At 46.4% G+C, this 22,216-nt stretch overlaps 1 protein-coding gene across 6 annotated transcripts in view; it reads left to right on the top strand.

Moving 5' to 3' along the window:
* The window catches only part of HDAC4 (histone deacetylase 4), a 666,648-nt gene that overhangs the window by 558,705 nt on the left and 85,727 nt on the right, over positions 1-22,216 (top strand). For all 6 annotated transcript variants that reach the window (XM_082260868.1, XM_082260870.1, XM_082260869.1 and 3 more), the window contains one exon: positions 21,279-21,376. In XM_082260868.1, the coding sequence (XP_082116994.1) occupies positions 21,279-21,376 (98 nt within the window). The remainder of the gene's footprint in view (positions 1-21,278; positions 21,377-22,216) is intronic.

Below are 22,216 nucleotides of genomic sequence, written 5' to 3'. Positions count from 1 at the left end.
GAATTGTGTCTGTATTCACTTGTTGAGTGTTTAAAGGATAAGTTCACCTTTGGAAAAAAATAAATAAATGCACATCTTTTTGCAGGTTAAAAACATATATAATAAATGCACCTTTTTATTAGGAGCCTGTAAAGCATTGCACCTGTGATGATTGTGGGTGCAATGCAAGTCTGACTGTGAGTGTAGCTGTCTGCCCGTACCTTGTATGGGCAGGCGGGTACTGAATGATGGGAAGAATCCATGAACTACCTAGAGCACTCATCCACGCCTTACTAGTTCACTGAGAACTACAAACCATCAGCCACAATGGATGATGGTACTTGAAGTTCCCCCCATTCACAGAACATGGCTGGTTTGGCAAAGCCCTGCACGGCTGCATTGTTTTAGTACATTTTGACAGTGGGGGCAGGGAGAAGTTCCCCGACCTGCTGTCACAGTGGTGGTGGGGTGTAGGGGCTGCTTGTTTAGTCGCATGTTACACCCTGGATACGGGTGTAACATTATTATGAAAGGTGAACTCAGCCTTTGAACTTTCTACTTTATTACTGTTCAGAGCTTAGTCTCAGGTAGATGACTAGGTGTTACATCAAACCCCAGGTCACAGTATTAATGTAAATAATGTCTCAATGATCATCCCTGCAGCCAGCCAGTTCACATCACTTCTCTGAATATTTTACCAAATAATACCTAAATCAGCCAGCGCTGAATAACCCCTGCATATAACACTTAAAATTGAGGATACAACTTATCGCTCTAATGACCAGAATTTTTAAATAATCATATATAAATAGGTAAAACGGGGCTTGTGGTTAGTATGGATAATGCTGGTATTAGCAATCTTCTGAAAGATTTAATGACATCACACTCAGAAAGATCTGCTTTTATCATAGGCAATTCTCAGCTACACATTTTCTTTCATGGAGATGAACTCTTCTGTCATTCCTCTCTGCTAACTGAAACCAAAACTCTGTTAAACAGTCATTGAAATCTGTCGTTCAACAGCACAGCTTATTCCTTATTAATCAGCTACCAGTTCTGAAAGCATGCCTGGGATCTTTAGGCTGATATGCAGTATATACTACAGCTGGCAGATTGTACTAGCTGATGGTGAACTCTCATGGACTCTGCAGTCTGTAACAATGTCTCTCCCAGCCTTGCTGTCAATGAGCAATGGTAGTGAACTACTCTCTCTCCTCACTGAGTGCAGTCCAGTCCAGATCCCAGCAGGGTCCCCCTAGTAGAGTTGTTCCTTTTGACTTGCCGGACCCTGTCTCCTTCACAGGATTGTTCCATCCTACAATTAGCTCCTGCCTTCAAACTTCTTTCCACCCTCAGGCTGATGCTGCTTCACTGATGTTCAACCCTCAAATCCAGTTCTCCAGTTTCCTCACAAAACATAAGGGGACTGAGCACTCTCCTTCTACAGTAGAAAAACACTTTTTATTTGAAAGATAAAATCCTACTTCCAAAGCCACTAGTCTTGCAAGCATTTAAAGGGATATACGTCCAGTATATACTCCTGTCTGAGGCCAGGTCCCGAAGACCTATAACCAAACGTAAACACTCCCTTTCACATGCTCCCACCGGAACAACCCAATGGTGTTTCGAAGGCTGTAATCCTTCTTCCTCAGGGGGGAGGGGGAGGCCATGGAGCAGTTCTGACTATATACCCTACTACCGTTTCATAAGCCCATCCCCCTAGTGGTTATGGGCACGTTTTAACCCCTTAGACTCGCATTCTGATATAGGGTGCAGGCATCAGTTAGTTAACAATAAACTTTTTATATCATGCTTAAAATTTGTTTTCTCCTCCTAAGAAACAACTGGGTTCATGAAACCAAATGTTGATATTAGTCCTGCATAAACAGGTACAGGCGGTACTTTTGCTTGGGTTGGACTAAAAAGCATTTAAAAAAATAGATTCTCAATTATACAAAATCAGAATGAATAATCCCAATATATGTGAAAAAATAAAAAATACACATCTCTCACATCAAGCACCTGACTGCGTCAGTCATGCAACTTATTTTTTTGGGATGCCGCATCCACATGATGAATGGGACTTTTAAAGCAGCACAAAAAGTTGTTTACAAGATAAAATACATCACTTTTACTATAAAAAAAAAAAATCCAAAGGGTTCCATTACATGAGACACACAATATAAAATCAAATATGTGATTATAGGAAAACCCATTAATCCACTAAAAATAATTCACAGAATCCCTTAAATAGTGAATACTGCCCCTACACGTTTCAACTGCAATCATTTTCTTTAGGGAGTTGATAAAATGGGTAATTTAGTATTGGTGATTTAGACATGTAGCCATTCAAAGATACCTCCACACCACATACCACATCGACCAACCGAGCAAGCAGAGAGAACAAGGGATATATGTAGCCGCTACGCAAAAGTGTGCAAAACCGTGTCAAAACTTTCATGTCAAGGGGCAGTGTGTGTGTGTGTGTGTGTGTGTATATATATATATATATATATATATATATATATATATAATATATATTCCCCACCAAGAATCTATAGGCAGAGATTGCGATCTATGACGTCAAGGGGACATCATTGTGGACCAAGGGAGCAAGACACTAGTCAAAAGGACAATAAAGATCCCCATCTGTAATTATCAAAGCAATCTGTTATCCCTCCAGTTATGGGCCCAGTGGAGTGCACAGTTTCCAGTCAACATACCAATACAGTTTTTCTATGATAATCACGTGATATTTTATTTTATGCCATTGAGGCTTTTGTACTCTCTTACATCAAGCTTTCCTTTTCAGACCATGAAATTGGAATGAATATCTTCTTGCTCTCTCCTATTTGTAAAATATAACTTATAAAAAACAATTTAAATTAAAATCTACATTTAAACCTCGTGAGGCTGGAGTGTTTTTGCAGTATATCCACGCTCCCTCCCTTTGATCAAAAGCAGTGATCAGATTTACTCTCCTCCATTTCGATATCATTCTTTGTATCGCTAAATACTAAAGAGCCCCTGTCAGCACAAGTCTGATTGCTGGAGGAGAGCAAGTGGAGTGCTCAGGTTTCCCGTAATTACATTTTTTGAAATTTGATCTCTCTCTAATGTGATTCAGTTAATGAGAGTTCTTGACCATGAGTGAAAGCTTCAACACCACAACAGAAATTTCTTAGCAAATAGTATGAAGGTCTAAAGCGAACACACGGCAATCTTGTTACAGTAAAAGAGAAAAAAATTAAACACAGGAATTATAGAATATACTAATCATAACAAGAACCGCAAGACAGACAACACATAAGACAAGCATGTATACATGTTAGTGCCAAGGAGATGTCCGATTATTTACCAACTGTGTAGCATGGGGGGCTTCTATGATGATTATTTTTGTATTTTCTCCATCCAAGACCTACCTGATATAAACCTATCTCTCATAGACTTGTATGGGGTCATCCTGATTGGTTGAACTATCTAATCCATCTATTCAAATCAGGCATATCTCATCCAGGGCTGAATAATTTCCCCATCTGTTGTATTTAGCATAGCAAATACAGGGCACTTTTACCCCCTTCCTGCCTAGGACTATTTTCAGCGCCGTCACACTTTGAATGCCAATTGCACAGTCAATCAACACTGTACCCAAACTAAATTTTTATTATTTTGTTTACACAACTAAAGCTTTCTTTTGGTGGCATTTAATCACCACTGGGTTTTTTCTTTTTTGCTAAATAAACAAAAAAAGACTGAAAATGTTTTTTCTTTTGTTTCTGTTATATAATTAGCAAATAAATAATTGTTCTTCATAATTTTAGCCCAAAACAGATTCTGCTTCATTTCTTTGGTGAAAATAACCCAAATTTGTGTATAATATTTAGTCTGTAGGAAAGTTAGAGTCCACAAACTATTGTATACAGAATGGGGAAAATAATCTGATTCCCTGCAGATTTTGTAAGTTTGCCAACTTGCAAAGAAATTAAGGTTCTATAATTTTTATCATAAGTGTATTTTAAATGATAGAGACAGAATATCAACCAAAAATCCAGAAAAAAAAATACATGAAACAAGTGATATAAATTAGGTTGCAGTTCAGTGAGTAAAAAGTATTTGATTCCCAAGCAAAACATGACTCAGCACTTGGTATAGAAACCATTGATGGTAAGCACAGAGGTAGGGTGTTTCTTGTAGTTGGTAATCAGGTTTGCACACATCTCAGGAGGGATATTGGTCCACTCTTCTTTACAGATCTTCTCTAAATCCTTAAGGTTTCTTGGCCACCTGAAGTTTCAGCTCCCCCATGAACGTTCTATAGGATTAAGGTCTAGAGACGGACTAGGCCACTCCATAACCTTAATGTGTTCTTCTTGAGCCAATCTATTATTGCCTTGGCGGTATGTTTTGGGTCATGTTGGAAGACCCATTCATGACCAATCTTCAGTGTTCTGGCTGAGGAAAAAGGTTCTCATCCAAGATTTTACAATACATGGCCCCGTCTATTGCCTCCTCAATGCGGCAAAGTCAGCCTATACCTTTAGCAGAGAAACCGCCCAAAACATCATGTTTGCACCTCCTGTGCTTGACTGTAGGGATGGTGTTCTTAGGGTCATAGTCAGCATTTTTCTTCCATAGAAATAGCAGACCCTTCATTTCTTTGTCAGTGGGCAAACTTACAAAATCTGCAGGGGATCAGATAATTCCCCACTGTATCTGAAAATGTATCAATCCTGATGTACTGATGGTCGATTTCATTTCTTGAGGCCCAAAAATGGCAGCACAGTGCAAATCTCCCCCAAATTACCTGTTTTTGGAAAGTAGACAGTCCAAGGTCTTTGGAGGCATGGCAGGTTTTTTGAAGCTATAATTTTTTTTTACATAATTTTTAGGAAAATGAAGGAATAAAAAAAAAAATTCACTTTTTGTAATCAGTGCAGTATAGCATCGTCATAAACTGGTGTGGCTGTGATCAGGAACACAGACTGGTGACAGTACGGGGGGGGGATATAATTTTTGATTTTCTTTTATTACATTCCTTTTTTTTTTTTTTTTTTTTAATGATTTTTTTTTTAAACACTTTGACCAGAGCAATACAATGTTACCATAGTAACATTGTACTACTCTGGGAAAGTGGTCAGGATATTTTTATTTTTATAACACAATATGTTTGCTTATAGCAGTGAATTCCATTGCTATAAACAAGCATTTTACTGAATGAAACTGATTCATTCAGTTTTTTTTGCGATTACCTGTGATTGGTCAAAGCTAATCACATGGTACAGATGGGCTGTGATTGGCCCTGTCCATACCATGTGATTAGATTGACCAATCCCAGCTAGCAACACAATTGTACACAATGGATGGCATGAAAGGAAGCCATCCATTGTGTACAACTGTCATGTGACCTGCTGTTGATTGGTTTACAGCAGCGAGCCAGTACTCTGATCAATTATTGACTGTGTCCCATGGCCCCTTCTGACTGGGCGTGATTTGACGTCCAGTCAGGATCTTAAAGGCGCTGCCTGTTGTCATGCTATAGGCCAGGCATAGAGGTGCGCATCTTCACTGGTCTCACGATTCGATTGCGATTATCCTGTCAGCGTTTCAATTAGATTCCGCGATGCATCACGATACATCACAATTACTGCCTGTGGTTTTCATTAAAAATATTCAAGCTATCAGAAGAACTCCATTTTTTTATTTTATCTGCTCTAAAAAAAAAGACACTCCCTGCATGTAGCAAAGTCTGAACACAACAGATAACAGTATTTTTTTTAGAACAGTAAATACGAAATGGCACAGCCCCCTTTTTTACATTCCACAGCCCCCCTGCACATTAAACAGTCTTCTTTACATAAAACAGCCCCCCATTTATATAACACAGCCCCCCGTTTACATACCACAGCCCCCCATTTACATTATACAGCCCCCATTTACATAAAGCAGCCCCCCCCTAAAAATACCACAGCCCCGATTTACATTATACAGCCCTCCATTTACATTATACAGCCCTCCATTTACATTATACAGCCCCCCATTTACATTATACAGCCCCCCATTTACATAACACAGAACCCTATTTACATTATACAGCCCATTATTTACATTAGACAGCCCTTATTTACTTTATACAGCCCCCCATTTACATTATACAGCCAATTTACATTATATAGCCCCTCCCCCCTTGCACTCACAGGACAGCCCTGCCAGTGCACTCTAAAGTTAAAACAAATAAGTGTCAGTGCCTCTGTTTCAGGGACCCCTCCCTACAGTGTGTAAGGGTTAATGTAAGCCAATGCCTCTAACTTATTATCTCCGATCTTTAATCACCCGTCAGTCACGTGCAGTCCGGTGGGGAGGAAGAAGGGAGCGGCTGGTCAGAGGACACGTGACAAACCACGATGAAAGAGTGGAGATAATAAGGTAGAGGCATCGGTTTACATTAACCCTTACACACTGTAGGACGGGGTCCCTGAAATAGAGGCACTGACACTAATTAGTTTTAATTTTAGAGTGCACTGGCAGGGCTGTCCTGGGAGAGGTGGGGGGAGCTGGGATGATGTCATCAATGCGGCAACTCCTCAGCATCGAATCTGAATCGTTCAAGACTGCATCTCAATGCTATGATTAATTTCAACACCCCTAGCCGGGCTTCTCACATACAGTATTGGGACTGGTAAATCGAGCATTCCCTGTGGCAGACATGTACTGTACATCAAAACAATCCTACACATAAATTATCTAGTAAATCAATCAGTCACACTACTAAACCTGAACCTTTGTTCCCCATATATTTATAGCAATATTTAATACTTGTTAACATGTAACTCTAAAATATAGTTAAACAAATATCTATTTCCATTTTCTAATGGAGATTATACCTAAACCCCTCATAAGGCAACACCTCAGCACAGCTAGAAAACTGACCACACTGAACCTTTTAAGTGAATCACTAATACCTATTACATATTATCTATTGTGTCCACAAGCCCCATTTATATTTATATATGATTACTTAAAAATTCTGGATATTGGAAGGATAAGTTGTATCCCTGTATTTTGATGTGCAGGGGTTATTTAGCGCTGGATGATTTGCACATTTTTAGGTCATAGTATTACCACCATTTATGTCCAGGGCCCTTATAAGTTACTTCCTTATGCCCTTTTGCCACGAGGCAAACGAGTTCGCTAATAAACAGTCGTCACCTGCTGTGTATCATTCTTTGGACCCACGTACTTCATTTTTGCACGCTACTCTGACGTGCCTTACTAAATACAAATGGCAGAAACCAGACACAAGAGAACCGTGGCTGAAGTATTTTTTATTTTTTTTAACACCATTCTCTGTACCTGCTTGTTGCTTTTTGCAGCTATATCAGAATTTCTCGGAAAACTTATGGCCTAAATTCAACTATTATTTTCTAAAGCCCAAAAGTGCTAGGCTTATTTTTTACCTCCACCTTCTCTATTTGGGTTACAAGGGAAACTACGTCTCTTAGAAGAGGTAAAAGTGGAAAACACGGAGTCCATTGTGGAGCAGGCCGCAAAAGATTTCTCTCCCCCAGCCTCCCATACACCCAATGCTTCATGCAGAATGCTTGCCAATATAGATATGCTCATTTCTATGTGCAAAAGTCTTGGTATAGTACAGGGGTCTTCAAACTATGGCCCTCAAATTGTTCAGGAACTACAATTCCCATCATGCCTAGTCATGGCTGTGAATGTCAAGAGTTTTACAATGCCTCATGAAATGTGTAGTTCGACAACAGCTGGAGGGCCGTAGTTTGAGGATCCCTGGTATAGTAGTTGCACTCGGGGCCGTTATTGGTTCCTTTTGTGTACATGTAACAATCAGTATTTTTTGGTAGAAAATGCCTTAGAACCCTCAAACATATATATATATATTTCTCTTACGTCCTCCGACAGTCGCCGCCTCTTCATATTCGTCACTAATGGGGTTATTGACCTTTGCTCCGTAGGAGTAGCTAGGCAACAGAATATATTAATATCAAAGCTTTTAGCATATCCCACCCCCAGGGGGTGGTCCCCTCAGTCCATACCTCCCTGCTTCCTGCATTTCCAACCCAGTTTCTAATGCCTAGCTCAGGAGTATGCAGGCTGTTCCTGTGCTAGGGCTCTCAGTCTCAGCTTCTTTTCTCTTTTTGATTTTATTTGAAGTTTTTTTCTCTTTCTTTTACTTAGCTGTTTATTTTCAGCGTTAGTTTCTTCTGATGAAGATGATCGTGCGGAGCTGGGTCTCAGTCTGACCACCCTGGTTCCCAGGGCTCAGGGCCAGGGGCTTCCCGGCCTGCCATCGAGCGTTCAGCTTAGGTTTTGCCCTGGCACATTGAACGACCCATCCCTGTTCGCTGCAGGGATGCTATCGGTGAGGTGGCTACCTCACTGGACGCCATTGCGGTTTCGCACCGCAGTTCCACTGCGTCATGCTTGCGACACTCCCTGTCCTCAGTGCAGCGGTTTGGTCGCTGGAGCAGGCTCCCAACGCCATCTGGACTGGTATGTGTAACTCTATGTGGGGACCTGCCTATTTGGGTGTCAGTCTGGGACTGTGTGACCCTGCATGTCTGTGTGGCTGCTGTGCTCCCTGTCAGTTCCTGTGTGAACTTGCTGCCTGTGTGTGGGCTGTGAAGGGGGGGGCTCTCCCGCTCTGCTGGGTGTCATTGTGAAGCAGTCAGATTTTAGGCATGCTGTGCGGCGATCCGCCATTTTTTTGGGGCAAAATCATGGTGGCAGGTCCTGTGAGGTACTGCACGGCGTTTTTGGCGCCAAACGCCGCCATTTTGAGCGGCGATCGATCAGGCCACATGTCGGCGCCATGTTCTATTTGCCCAGGGATTCCTCAGCCGAGCGGCCATGTTTGTGTAGCCTTGCATAGGCTTCATAGGGGCGGTCAGTCTTGCATCACTTCCTTTTGCTCTGGGACAGCGATCGGTGCAGCAGCCTGTGTGTTCTCTCCAGGTTTTTATATTTCCTTTTTTCCTGTATTCCTTGCCCAGTTTCTTGTCCCTGTGGGGGTCGGTGTATTCAGTGGGTGCGGTGGGCTACGCTCGCCGCAATCTTAAAGGGGCAGTACCCTTTATTACTTATTTTGCTGGGGCATGGATTCTCAGGATTGCAAGTTTCCTCCCACCTTGGTGGGGGGCAAAGGGGCTGCTGCTTCCCCCGAGGGGGCTGATCTGGCCACTATTGTGGCAAACTTAGCTGCTCAAGTGCAGATGCGGGTGGCTGATCGATCCACTAAACGGCCCAGGGTGTCTATTTCCTCTGATTCAGAGGGCGATGGGGCTGCTATGGCTGGAGTGCCCTTCTCAGGGTCTCACTCATCCCTAGACCTTGTGGGGTCTGACGGGGAGGCTGAGGTGGAAGGGGTTGATAATTCTCCCCCTGGCTCGTCTGAAGAGCTTGCACTCATGGATGAGTTGGTTGCTTCTATCAAACAAACGCTGCATTTGCAGGATGAACCATGTCCTCCTGCTTTGATGTCCTCTTATGGGACGCAAAGGAAACGCAAAACATCGCAGGTTTTTCCTTGCTCTACGGAATTTCGGCGCGCGGTTGATGAGCAATGGCGCAATTTAAAGAAGCCTTTTGCTGTGCCGAGTAGGTTCAAGCTGCGTTATCCTTTTACACCAGCTACTGATGAGCGTTGGTGTGTGCCGCCTCAGGTGGATCACGCGGTGGCGATTTTCAATAAATCAACTGCGATCCCTGCTGAGGATACCCCGGTGTTCCGGGACCCAACGGACAGGAGGTTGGAATCTCTGGCCCGTCATGCTTATACGGTTCCTGGCTCTATGCTGAAGCCTATTTTTGCTTCCATTATGGCAGCCCAGGCTATTGCGGATTGGACGCAGGTGCTCAGACGCACCCTGGTGGCTGACTCTGCCCCGCCGACAACTTTGGCTATGGTGGATCAAATTCATCAGGGTGTCATGTATTTGTGTGATACGGACTTAGATTTGGTCCCTTTGGCTGCGCGTCTTTCTAGTGTGGCGGTCTTGAACCGTCGCCTGATATGGCTGAAATGTTGGTCTGTTGACCAATCTTCCCGCAAGACTTTAGCTAATTTGCCCTACGCAGGATCTCGCCTTTTTGGCGAATCTTTGGATACTCTGATAAAGGGTATTTCTGGGGGTAAAATCTCACAAGAATAAGTTTGTACGTGGTAAGAAGAATGCCTCGTTTAGGCCCTCTCAGGGGTTCTTTCGTGCCTTTCGGTCGCACTATACGGGCAAGCCCTTCAAAGGTCAAGGCTCCCAGAAGAAGCTGTGGACGGGTAAGCAGAAGTCCGGCCAGTCCGGTTCCGCTGCCCATAACAATGCGGCCTGAAGGGGCGCCCTCACCCGTTTCTGGGGTGGGGGGACGTTTGCTCGGTTTTCTTCAACCCTGGCTGGACCGCGTTCGGGACAGGTGGGTTCGGGAAATCGTTCGATCTGGATGCAAGATCGAGTTTCTCTCTCGGCCGGCGGGCAGATTTTTCCCCTCAAACCTTCAGCTAACTCCGGAGCGCTTGCAGGATCTGCACCTGGCGGCGCGGGACCTGCGGGCCCAGGGAGTGGTGGTTCCGGTGCCTCATCGGGACAGATTTCGGGGGTTCTATTCCAATCTGTTCACTGTGCCCAGAAAGGAGGGCAAGGTGCTTTGTCCTCCTTTGTCGTGGACGGTGATCACCACGGATGCCAGCCTGTCGGGCTGGGGTGGTGTTCTGGGCGTTCTGTCCGCCCAGGGAACTCTCCCTTCCGATCAACATTCTGGAATTGCGAGCGATAAATCTCTGTCTTCTGCGTTGGACGGACAGGCTTCAGGGCCGTCCAGTTCGGGTACAGACGGACAATGCCACAGCGGTGGCCTACAGCAACCACCAAGGGGGCACCAGGAGGGCCCGGGCGGCACGGGAAGTAGCCGACATTCTGTCTTGGGCCGAGACGCACGTCCCGGCGTTATCTGCAGTTCACATTCCGGGGGTGGAGTACTGGCAGGCGGATTATCTGAGCCGCCAGACCATGGACCAGGGAGAATGGTCCCTTCACCTGGATGTCTTCCAGATGTTGTGCGCGAAGTGGGGGTCCCCAGATGTGGACCTGTTCGCGTCTCGTCTAAACAACAAGGTGGAAAGGTTCGTGGCAAGGACGCGCGCTCCTCGGGCAGACGCCTCAGACGCGTCAGTGGCGCCCTGGCATCAGTATCGTCTGATGTATGCCTTTCCACCGATTCAGCTGCTGTCCAGGCTCCTTCGCAGGTTGGCCTCGGAACCGCACACGGTGATCCTGGTGGCTCCGGACTGGCCTCGGCGATCTTGGTACGCAGATCTCGTGAATCTGGCGGTCGACACTCCGTGGCGTCTGCCACTTCGAGAAGATCTCCTGTCTCAAGGACCGATATTCCATCCTGCTTTACAGTCGCTGGCTTTAACGGCCTGGCTGTTGAAAGCCAGGTCCTGAAGGATAGGGGTCTCTCCCCTGAGGTCGTTCCCACTTTGATCAAGGCTAGGAAGGCCTCTTCAGGGAAGATTTATTACCGAACTTGGAAGGCTTACTTTGCCTGGTGTGAGTCCAGGGGGTATTCCCCTCGCTCGTACTCGGTGTCGAGAGTGTTGGCTTTCCTTCAAACGGGCGTGGACCAGCGTTTGGCGTTGGCCACGATTAAGGGTCAGATTTCTGCGCTGGCCATTCTCTTTTCAACGCCCTGTGGCGTCTAACTCTTTGGTTAGCACCTTTGTTCAAGGGGTGCGCCATTTGGTCCCTCCTAGGAGGGAGCCTTTGCCTTCATGGGATTTGAACCTTGTTCTGTCCGTGTTGCAACATGCTCCTTTTGAAAATATCAGGGAAATCTCGTTGTCTCTGTTGTCCAAGAAGGTTGCCTTCTTGGTGGCGATCACTTCGGCTCGCAGGGTGTCGGAGCTGGCGGCCTTGTCCTGCAAATCTCCGTATTTGGTGATTCACTTGGATAAGGTGGTCTTGCGACCTAACCCGTCTTTTCTTCCGAAGAGGATCTCGGAATTTCACCTCAATGAGGATATTGTTCTGCCTTCGCTTTGCGCGAAGCCTAAGCATCCGAAGGAGGTGGCTTTGCATTCCTTGGATGTTGTTAGGGCGATCAGGGTTTACCTGTCATCGACTAAGTCTTTTCGCAAGTCGGATTCCCTCTTTGTCTTTCCTGAGGGACCTCGGAAGGGCATGGCGGCGTCGGTTGCGACCATCGCCAAATGTATCAGACAGACGATTGTGCAAGCCTATGCTTTGAAGGGGAAGGTTCCTCCTTTTCCTGTGAAGGCGCACTCTACCAGGTCTCTGAGTACGTCTTGGGCCTATCGTCATTAGGCTTCTGTGGCCCAGGTGTGTAGGGCGGCGACTTGGTCGTCCGTTCACACCTTCTCCAAATTTTACAAAGTGGATGTTCAGGCATCGGCAGATGCTTCCTTTGGCCGTAAAGTTCTTAGTGCGGCGGTGCCTTAGGGTCCCTTGTTTGGGCCCTTGGCTGTTGGGGTGTTTTTACCCCTAGGTTACTTGTTCTTTCCTGGGTTGTTGCTCCTGTTGAGCACGTTTTTCCTGTTGCCCAGTTGGTTCTCTTACTTTGGTAAGGTTCCTTTCTCTGATGTGGGTACTTCGTTGCTTTAGGCGCGGCTGCTTTTTTCCCACCCCTCATGTCTACACTGCTATGGGACGTCCCCATTAGTGACGAATATGAAGAGGCGGCGACTGTCGGAGGACGTAAGAGAAAACTGAATTTTTGTAAAATCTTACCTGTAAAATTCCTTTCTCTGAGTCCTCCGACAGTCGCCGCCCCCGCCCCTGCCCCTCTTTTGGGGTTTGTTTATGTACTCTACTGCTATGCTACTGAAACTGAGTTGGAAATGCAGGAAGCAGGGAGGTATGGACTGAGGGGACCACCCCCTGGGGGTGGGATATGATAAAAGCTTTGATATTAATATATTCTGTTGCCTAGCTACTCCTACGGAGCAAAGGTCAATAACCCCATTAGTGACGAATATGAAGAGGCGGCGACTGTCGGAGGACTCAGAGAAAGGAATTTTACAGGTAACATTTTACAAAAATTCAGTTTTTTAAAGCAGAGGCCCTAGAGAATACATATTTGGGTTTTGCAATTTGTCACACATATTTACAGCAGTTTTTCGAACGCAATATTTGGGAAAAAATACACTTTCGTTCACTGACACACAGCTTCTAGTCTTCAGACCATTGGACTTATGCTCTCGCTCTCTAGGAGTAGGGCTAGGCGGAAAACTTTTTGGTCACGCCCCTGGGGCAGTCCCAGAGGGTATCCCATCACTTCCTGCTGTAGGACTTAAGTTTTTTCTGCCTAGTCAGGAGTAAGGACCTGGCTTTCTGCGGGGATCTGCGGTCCTGGCATTTTTTCCTATTTAAATGGAATTTTTTACTTTTTCTTTATTATTTTTATTCCTGTGTGAACTACAGTCAACTGTTCCTGTGAGAACTACAATCAACAGCCAGTGCGACTAAACTACTAGCTCTGCGCTGAGTTGGCCATGACATAGCCCCACTAGACGGGGGCTGACCGGCGAGTGAAACACTTTGCGAGGTCGCATAGCCCTGGTCACAACAGCATTCATGACCAGAGTTGCAGCATACCTCAGGCCGCAGCACCCCCACTCCAAGATGGTGCAGTGGACTGCTGGGAGTGGCAATAAAAAATCAAGTGTGACCAGCGCTATGGATTGTGCAAATGTTGTTTGCAGGTATAAGCTGCCACCAACCTACCCTTGGAAAAATCCAGGGGTACAAGAAGTGATAAGGGGGGGGGGGGGGGAGTTGGTAAATCGCGCTACCTGCTAAAGGGTATTGAAGTGGGAGACCCACCTAGTGTGCAGTGCAAGCCTTAAACATAAGTTTCCATCATAATACAATTAATTAAAATAAAGTAATCCTCAATATTGTTATCAAACATGCAATAAAGTGTTGTGGAAAAATGATATTGTTTGATTTATTTATTACGGTGCACGTGCTAAGTGAAATGCTGATTGGGCATATGCCGCGCCCATACAAAGTGCTCAATGCCGGATTTGGATTCAAAACTATAAATAAAAAAGTGCCCACTGTGTGGAAAAATAATTTATTAACTTATAAAGTGCTTATAGTGATTTCCTCCGTGGAGGTAGTACCAGTGTTGGAAGTACTGATCTGTTGCTGCCTTCAGTGAGTGTGTAAAGTGGCAGTGACAAAAATTATATACTAATAAAATAACATAAATAGGGAGTTCACTCCCATTGATATATAACAAAATTGTGCAAGTGAATAAGTCCAGTGATTTTTGAAAAACAATAATGGTGCGGGTGATTTTCGTGCCTATACCCGTGGCCCCCACTAGGTATTGCACTCACCCCGTAGCAAACCCTTGAGACAGGGTTATTTCTGATATTTATGTAGCTCCAAAAGGAATCCTGGGCGTCCTTAGTGTCTGAGGTTGAGTGGGCTGGAATATGCCTCCGAGATGTTCTCAGGATCTAGATAGCTCAAACAACAGACAAAAGGTGCCCCATGGTGTAGTACATGATTAAATTGGAGAACGAGTGCAGATAAACTCACGGTATGGATGATCACATTCAGCGAGAGAAGTCGGGATACTTCCGCGTTCCACGGCATGGGCTCCCTTAACCGGAAGTGACGTTGACATACAGAAACTCCGGCCTATACGTCAACATCACATTTATGTTTAAGGCTTGCACTGCACACTAGGTGGGTCTCTCACTTCAATTCCCTTTAACAGGTAGCGCCATTTACCAACTCCCCCCCCCCCCTTTATCACTGCTTGGAGTGGCGCCCACCTGGTGACTGTTGTATGGTGAGCAGTGTCCCTCCTCCTTTCCTACGGAATTGTTGGGGTGGCCCCTGGGGATGGTAGGGCCCCCCCCGTGTCCTTCCTCCCTCTTGTGCTTCCCCTCCTCTTTGCGAGGTCTCCCTTAAATTTGAATGCCCTCATCTGTCCCCTGTCTAGGAGGTCCCCTCCTGGGGTTTGCAATGTTTTTCCCTGGGGTCCAGGGTCCCGTGCAGCACCACGTGGTACCGCAATTTTTCAGTGGTCTCTGTGATTCCCGGTTCGGTGGCCATGTTTTTGGTTTCCCTATAGACTTGCATTGGCAGCTATTTTCCTGTAGTCTGAGGCAGTGCTGAGGCTGTGGGGGCCTCTAGTGTCAGGTCAGCATTTACTCTTCCTCTTTCCAGCAGTGTGGCAGATCATTTTGGCGCTTTCCAGCTCGGGTGGTGAGTCTCTAGGGGTACACTATCCTTCTTTGCTGTATCCATTGCCGCGGGGGCGCTGCTTTTTGTAGCGCCACAGCAGTGCACAGGGGTGGGGGGCCTCCATTTTTTTTTTGCGGAGCAGCAGTTCCGCTTAACCCTTTATGGTCATGGAGCCTGGGGAGCTTGTTAACTGCCCGATCCACTCCTGGAAGCTGCGGGTGCCCTGGGTTTCAGTCTGCCCTTGCAGCCATGACAGCAGCCCTGCAGTCACTAGTAGCCAAAGTATATAGGGCCCTGCAAAGGAGACCTGGCAAGAAGCGCCCCCCATCTTCGCCTGTGTCTTCTGCTTCCTCAGATTCTGAGGTGGATTTGGCCGCCGTGGACTGGTCAGCCCACTGGGTCTGCGTCCACGCATGCTGAGTGCTCTAATAGTGGAGTCGTCCTCCTCTGCAGTGACGCATGAAAAATCGCTGGTGGAGGCCCTGATTGTATCAGTGCGGGAAACGTTAAAGTTGGAGCTGCTGCTGAGTCGGCGTAGTTCCACACCAACGCTTTGCAAAGGGAGATTCTGATTAAATGGAACAAGGATCCGCTGTCATTGGACAGTCTGATTCGGTTGGGTCGGGGTTTGAGGGAATCTCGCCTTTGGTAGCTTCACTCCCTGGCCCTTCATCTGGGGAAATCCTTTTGTTCCCCTGTATTGGGCTGTAATCATCACGGATGCCAGTCTGTCTGGATGGGGAGGTGTGTTCGGCCCAAGGTGTCTGGACTCTGGAGGAGTCCATGTTGCCAATCATCATCCTGTAAATTCGGGCGATCAGACTTTGTCTCAATCGACAAGTCATCTGCAGGGACTCCCTGAGCGAATACAATCGGGCAATGCTACGGCTGTGGCATATGTCAATCATCTAGGGGGCACAAAGAGTGTCCTGACAGGAAGTGGTCAGCATCTTGAGGGGGGTAGAACGATATGTTCCGGCCTTCTGTGCTGTGCACATTTCGGTGGTAGAGAATTGGCATGCGGACTATCTCAGTGGGCAGACATTGGATCCAGGAGAATGGTCTCTTCACCCTGAGGTTTTTCATCAACTGTGTCTTCAGTGGGGGACCCCTGAGGTAGACCTGCTGGCTTCTCTTCTCAACAGGAAGGTGCAGAGGTTCGTGTCAAGGTCTCGGTATCCTCTGGCCGACGCCGCAGATGCCCTGGTGGCCCCTTGGGGTCAGTATCGTCTGATTTACGCCTTTTCTCCAATACAACTTCTGTCAAGACTTCTTTGCAGGATCAAGGTAGAAGGGATTCCAGTCATTCTGGTGGTGCCAGACTGGCCTCGTCAGTCTTGGTATACAGGCCTAGTAAGACTGGTAGCAGACGTCCCTTGGAAACTTCCTCTCAGGGAAGATCTTCTGTCTCAGGGACCAATCTTCCATCCTGCTTTACGATCGCTGGCTGTACTGGCGTGGCTATTGAAAGCCAGGTGCTGAAAGACCGAGGGCTGTAGGAGTGGGTGATTCCTACACTGTTAAAGGTTAGGAAATCTACTTCCAGGAAGGTTTATCCCTGAGTTTGAAAGGCGTACATTACTTGGTGTTATAGAAATTATGAGGAAAGTCACGCACTGTCTGGGGGAATTGTGCAATTTACATATACCTTTCCCAGATGCTGCATGTACCAGTACTGAAAACCATGCAGTAAAGAAGCTGATAATAAGGGGTGGGGGATACTGCGCTTCTGGGAGGTGTTATGACTAGACTTGCAATAAATACTCAATAAAACTCAGATGTGCAATATATAAATGTGAATAGATATAGAATAAGATCCCTCAAAGGATGGGGAAAATTATGGGGAAATTTTAAAATGTTAGTGTATATATCCAAACAGTATATTAGTGTAAACAATCCATAAATAAATAGTAAAAAATAAGTACTCTAGTCACCATATAAAACATCGGGTGTAAAACAAATTGGTGTGGTTCATAATTTAAAAAAATAGTAAAATATAAATTCACACTCTAATCTAAAAAAACTATGAATAAATAGTGACAGGTAAAGTGCTCAGTGCATTAAACACACTGTCTGGGTTTTATTGAGTATTTATTGTAAGTCTAGTCATAACACCTCCCAGAAGCGCAGTATCCCCCACCCCTTATTATTACTTGGTGTTAGTCGTGGGGGGTTTCTCCTCGCTCCTTTTTTGTGTCTCGCCGGTTGGAGTTTCTACAATTGGGTGTAGATCAACATTTGGCTCTGGGCACCGTCAAGGGTCAGATTTTCGCCTTGGCTATTTTTTTCCAAAAGGCCACTGGCGCGAAGTCCTTGGTTCACACTTTTGTGCAGGGAGTTTGTCATCTGGCTCCTCCGGTGGGATCCCTGGTTCCACCGTGGGATCTCAATTTGGTTCTGTCGCTGCTTCAAAGGCCTCCCTTTCAAAATATTCGAGAAATCCCTCTGCTCACTTTGTCACAGAAGGTGGCTTTCTTGGTAACCATTACTTCCGCACGTCGCATGTTGGAGTTGGCTGCATTGTCCTGTCAGTCACCTTACCTGGTGATTCAGTTGCAACCCTGTTAGGCGTTCCTTCCTAAGGTTATCTCCGGGTTTCATTTGAATGAAGACCTTGTGCTACTGTCCCTATGTCCTAAGCCTAAACATCATCCTAAGGAAATTGCTTTGCATTCTTTAGATGTGGTAAGGGCAATTCAGGTGTACCTGGCGGTGATTGAACTGATTAGGAAATCTGATTCCTTGTTTGTTCTTACGGATGGGCCTCGCAAGGGGCAGGCCGCATCTGCTGCGACTATTTCCAACTGGATCAGGCAGACGGTGGTGCAGGCCTACTCTATTAATGGTCAGGTTCCTCCTTTCCCTGTTAAAGCTCATTCTACGAGGGCGCTTAGTGCCTCCTGGGCCTTCCGTCATCAGGCGCCAGTGGTTCAGGTGCGCAAGGCGGCTACTTGGTCGTCTGTACACACATTTACAAAATTTTATAAGGTGGATGTACTTGCATCTTCGGATGTGGCGTTTGTTGGCCGCAAAGTTTTGCAGGCTGCGGTTGCGGAGGCTTCCGCTTATGAGGGTGAAAATTTTTCCTGGTGGTGAGCTCCAGTTGTTCCTAGTTGAGCCCCTGTTGTTACCTGGTAAGCTATGTGTAGCCTTGTTGTGAATTCTGCGTTTGCTGTGTTTTTTCCGACCCTTCATGTTGACACTGCTTTGGGACATCCAAGACTTGAAGCTGTGTCTGTCAGTGAACGAAAGAGAACTGGATTTTTGTCTTACCATAAAATCCTTTTCTTTGAGGTACACTGATGGACACAGCACCCACCCCTCTGTTGGGGTTGAGTTATTTGTTCTTCTGACACTGCTTGTTACAAACTGAAGTCCTACAGCAGGAAGTGATGGGATACCCTCTGGATCTGCCCCAGGGGCGTAACCAAAAAGGTTTCCGCCTAGTCCTACTCCTAGAGAGCAAGAGCATAAGCCCAATGGTCTGAAGACTTGAAACTGTGTCTGTAAGTGAACCTCAGAGAAAGGGATTTCATGGTAAGACAAAAAATCCATTTTTTTTTTATTTCTAATGCAAAATAAAAAAAAAAAAACACAATACTTAACCCACCCTATTTTTTTAAAATATAAAAGATAATGTTACGTTGAGTAAATAGATACTAAACATGTCATGCTTTACGATTGGGACAAACTACATACATTTTACTTTCCATGGGCAACACTTTAAAAGCCTTTACAGGTTACCACTTTAGATTTAGAGAGGAGGGAGGTCTAGTGCTAGAATAATTTCCCGTGATCTGGCGTTCAGATAATACCCTCCCGTGTGTGGGACGATCACTGTTGGAACGACGCATGCGCTTGCCTTTGCGCGTGAGCACACGGGGACAGAGGGACTTTACTTTTTTAATTTATTTTATTAGATTTTTTTAAAACCTTTTTCTTATTTCTTTATTTTATTGCTGTCACAAGGAATGTACACATCCCTTGTGACAGCAATAGGCACGTGACGGGTATGGAGGGATCTGGGGTCAAAAGCCCTCAAATTCCTACTCTGCACTTAGAAGCATTCTAAACCCTAAGATCTGCATTTTTTAATGTTTTACATTTTTTTTAAAGTAACACAGATGACATCTGGGTAAACCAGAAGTGAGGTCAGTTTATCGCTTCCGGATTATTGCTATGGAGACCTGATCAAAGCTGATCCCAGCTTTGCTCGGGTGTCCATCCAGCTGGTGGACACACTGGCTGGTTGCTCGGGTCTCCTGTTGGGACAGGAGAGCCCAAACGAGCCATGGAGGAGCCGTTGCTTATAACAGCAATTCAGTGACTAGTTAAAAAAAAAAAAAGGTACAGGGATAATGCATGCAGCTGCTCATGTGGAAGGTCAGTAGTAGAAGTCCCAGGAGAAGCAGTAGCTCAGCAGTCAGCCTCACCGTCCTCTTGATCTACCGGTCTTTCAGTGCCTGCTCACTTGGGCCCCCTGCACCCCCATTCATAAGGTGCAGGAGCCACCACTACAGAACTTTAGAGCTACTGCGGGATGGGAAGGAGCAAAGCCCAGGGGAAAGCTGCAGGGGAGGTGGGCAAGCAAGGTTCTCCCTGAGCCAGGGGTGGAGCCAGATTAGCGGCAAGCAGGACTTCAAGTTCTCACCTACCATGTGCCTCTCCCACAATGACCTTGAAAACAAGTGACACACTTACCCCCTTGTGCAACTCCCCAATCCTCACCCCACGCAGCCTTTTCCACCCACCCCCACAGCTTCTCTATCTCCCTCCTCCTTGTGCATCCCTTGATACCCCCCACCTTGTCCTCCTCTCCTACTTCACCTTGTGCAGCTTCTCCATTCCCACCCCCCCCCCCCCCGTTGTGCACCCCTCCTCACTTTGTTTTCCTTTACCCCCCCTCCATCTTGTGCAGCTTCCCCTTTCCTTCTTACCTTTTGCAACTTAACCTTCCTCCCCCCACTCCTAAACCCCCTCACCTTGTTCTTTTCTCCCCCCCCCACCTTGTTCTTTTGACTCCCCCCCCCCCCACCTTGTGCAGTCCCCCGCTGCCCCCCCATATCGTGTGCCTCCCCCTAACCTTGTGCACTTTCTCCATCCCTGTGCCCCCCCTTCATCTTATCCTCCTCCCTCTTTCCCTTCATCTTGTGCAGTTTCCCCTCCCTCCTCACCTTGTGCACCCCCTACCTTGTGAAGCTTACCCATGCCTCCCCCCTTGTCCCCCTCACCCCCAATGTTTCTTATCCTCACCTAGTGCAGCTTCCACCTGGACCCCAGTGCCTTGACTTCCTGGCTGTGGTGCTGGCCCTCCACCAGACACTGGTAGCACATGGTGGTTTTGCCCAGGACACAGTACATGCTGTGGTTCTTCTTGTTTGGGGTCACGCAAGTAGAGATCTTCTGAGAGCTCCGTCTCCGGCTTACACAGCAGTGGGCGGGTGGTAGCAGTCGGTGTTCATGCAGCGGTCCTCGGGGAAGTTGACAGCGGAGGCAGCACGGCTCACATTAGATGAGGTCGTACTGCCTACATTTGATGGTGGCCTCCTGCTGTTCAAGCACAGCTGGCAGCGGCCTTGCCCTGCTGGTGGCACTGCCTGACGCCCTCCAAGACCCAGGGTGCTCATGGCGCTGAAGCTGAGGCCACGCTCTTCCATGACGCAGGCAGGTCAGACACTGGGGGGGGGCAGGACCTTGGAGGAGTAAAGGGGAGGTTGGTGTGGTGGGGCATGGCCATGGAAAGACCTGCAATTTGTTTGGCACAATCTTGGTTGCGCATGTACAATCCCCCTCGCGCCCCCCCCCCCCCCCGTTTTGTTGGCCCTGGTGGTGCTTTTACTCCAAAAGGTGCTTTTGAAGTATTGTGGCCTGCCATTTAAAGTGATGGTGAATAATCTACAGAAAACTGATGCAAAAACAGATTTTTTTTTTTTTTTTTTTACAGATGTAAAGGTAAAGAGTATTGTTTAGAAAACAGGAGTACTTAAAATATAGCTAACTGCACATACCTGAATGTTGTGTTGCATTTAATTTTTCTTTTTTTTTTTCCTTCCCATGAAGGTTGGAAGCAGTGCTGGTTTGGGATTTAATGTGAATGTTGCTTTTACGGGAGGAGTGGACCCACCCATGGGAGATGCAGAGTACTTGGCTGCATTCAGGTAAAAAAAAGTACCAACGTTTATTTTTTTATATATATATATATATATATATATACTGTATATATACAGGGAGTGCAGAATTATTAGGCAAATGAGTATTTCTCTAGCGCTCATTGACAGACGTAGTCCTCGGTGATACACCACCTTCGGGTTATGTTGCCTCCACAGGAGCAGGACTAGACAGGAAATTAAAAAGCTCTGGCCACACCCTAGGGGCAGTCCCAGAGGGTATATCCTCTCTCTCTCTGCCTCAGCAAATCAGTTATTTTCTGTCTAGTTAGGAGTAAGGACCTAGATACCTTGCTGGGATCTTAGGTCCTGGCAAGATTTTTTTCTTAAAGGATTTTTTAGACAGCTTTTTTTCTCCAGTGTTCCTGTGAGATCTTCAAGCAAGAAAGCTGAACTGGGCGACGGGCTGGATGTTGAGATCCGGTGGTCACCCCAGTTCAGCCTACGAGCGCGTGCAGGCCATAGCTCCGCGCTGGGTCGGCCGCGACAAAGTCCCATTAAAGGACTGACCCCGCGAGTTAAACGTCTCGCTGAAACGCCAAAGACCATGAGTCACGGCGTCCATATCGGTCGACAGCCCTCCCGCCCCGGTGGAGAGGGGTACTGTCAGGAGTTGGTGCCCGCCTGGTTCCGGTATGGTGAGTAGTATGTTCCCCCTTTTCCCCTGACGGGTCTTGTGGTGAACGCGGGCCCCTCTCTGTATGGTAAGATAGAGTCCCTCTCTATCCTATAAATGACACAGATCCTCCTACTTTGAGTGTGATTTTATGTGCAAAAAGCCAGGAGGCTTGGTTTTGAGCTAACAATCTAATTGTATACATGTTAAAAGAT

Source organism: Pelophylax lessonae, assembly GCF_965119305.1.
Source record: "Pelophylax lessonae genome assembly, chromosome: 6".
Lineage (NCBI taxonomy): Eukaryota > Metazoa > Chordata > Amphibia > Anura > Ranidae > Pelophylax > Pelophylax lessonae.
This window is presented reverse-complemented; position numbering and strand designations above follow the sequence as displayed.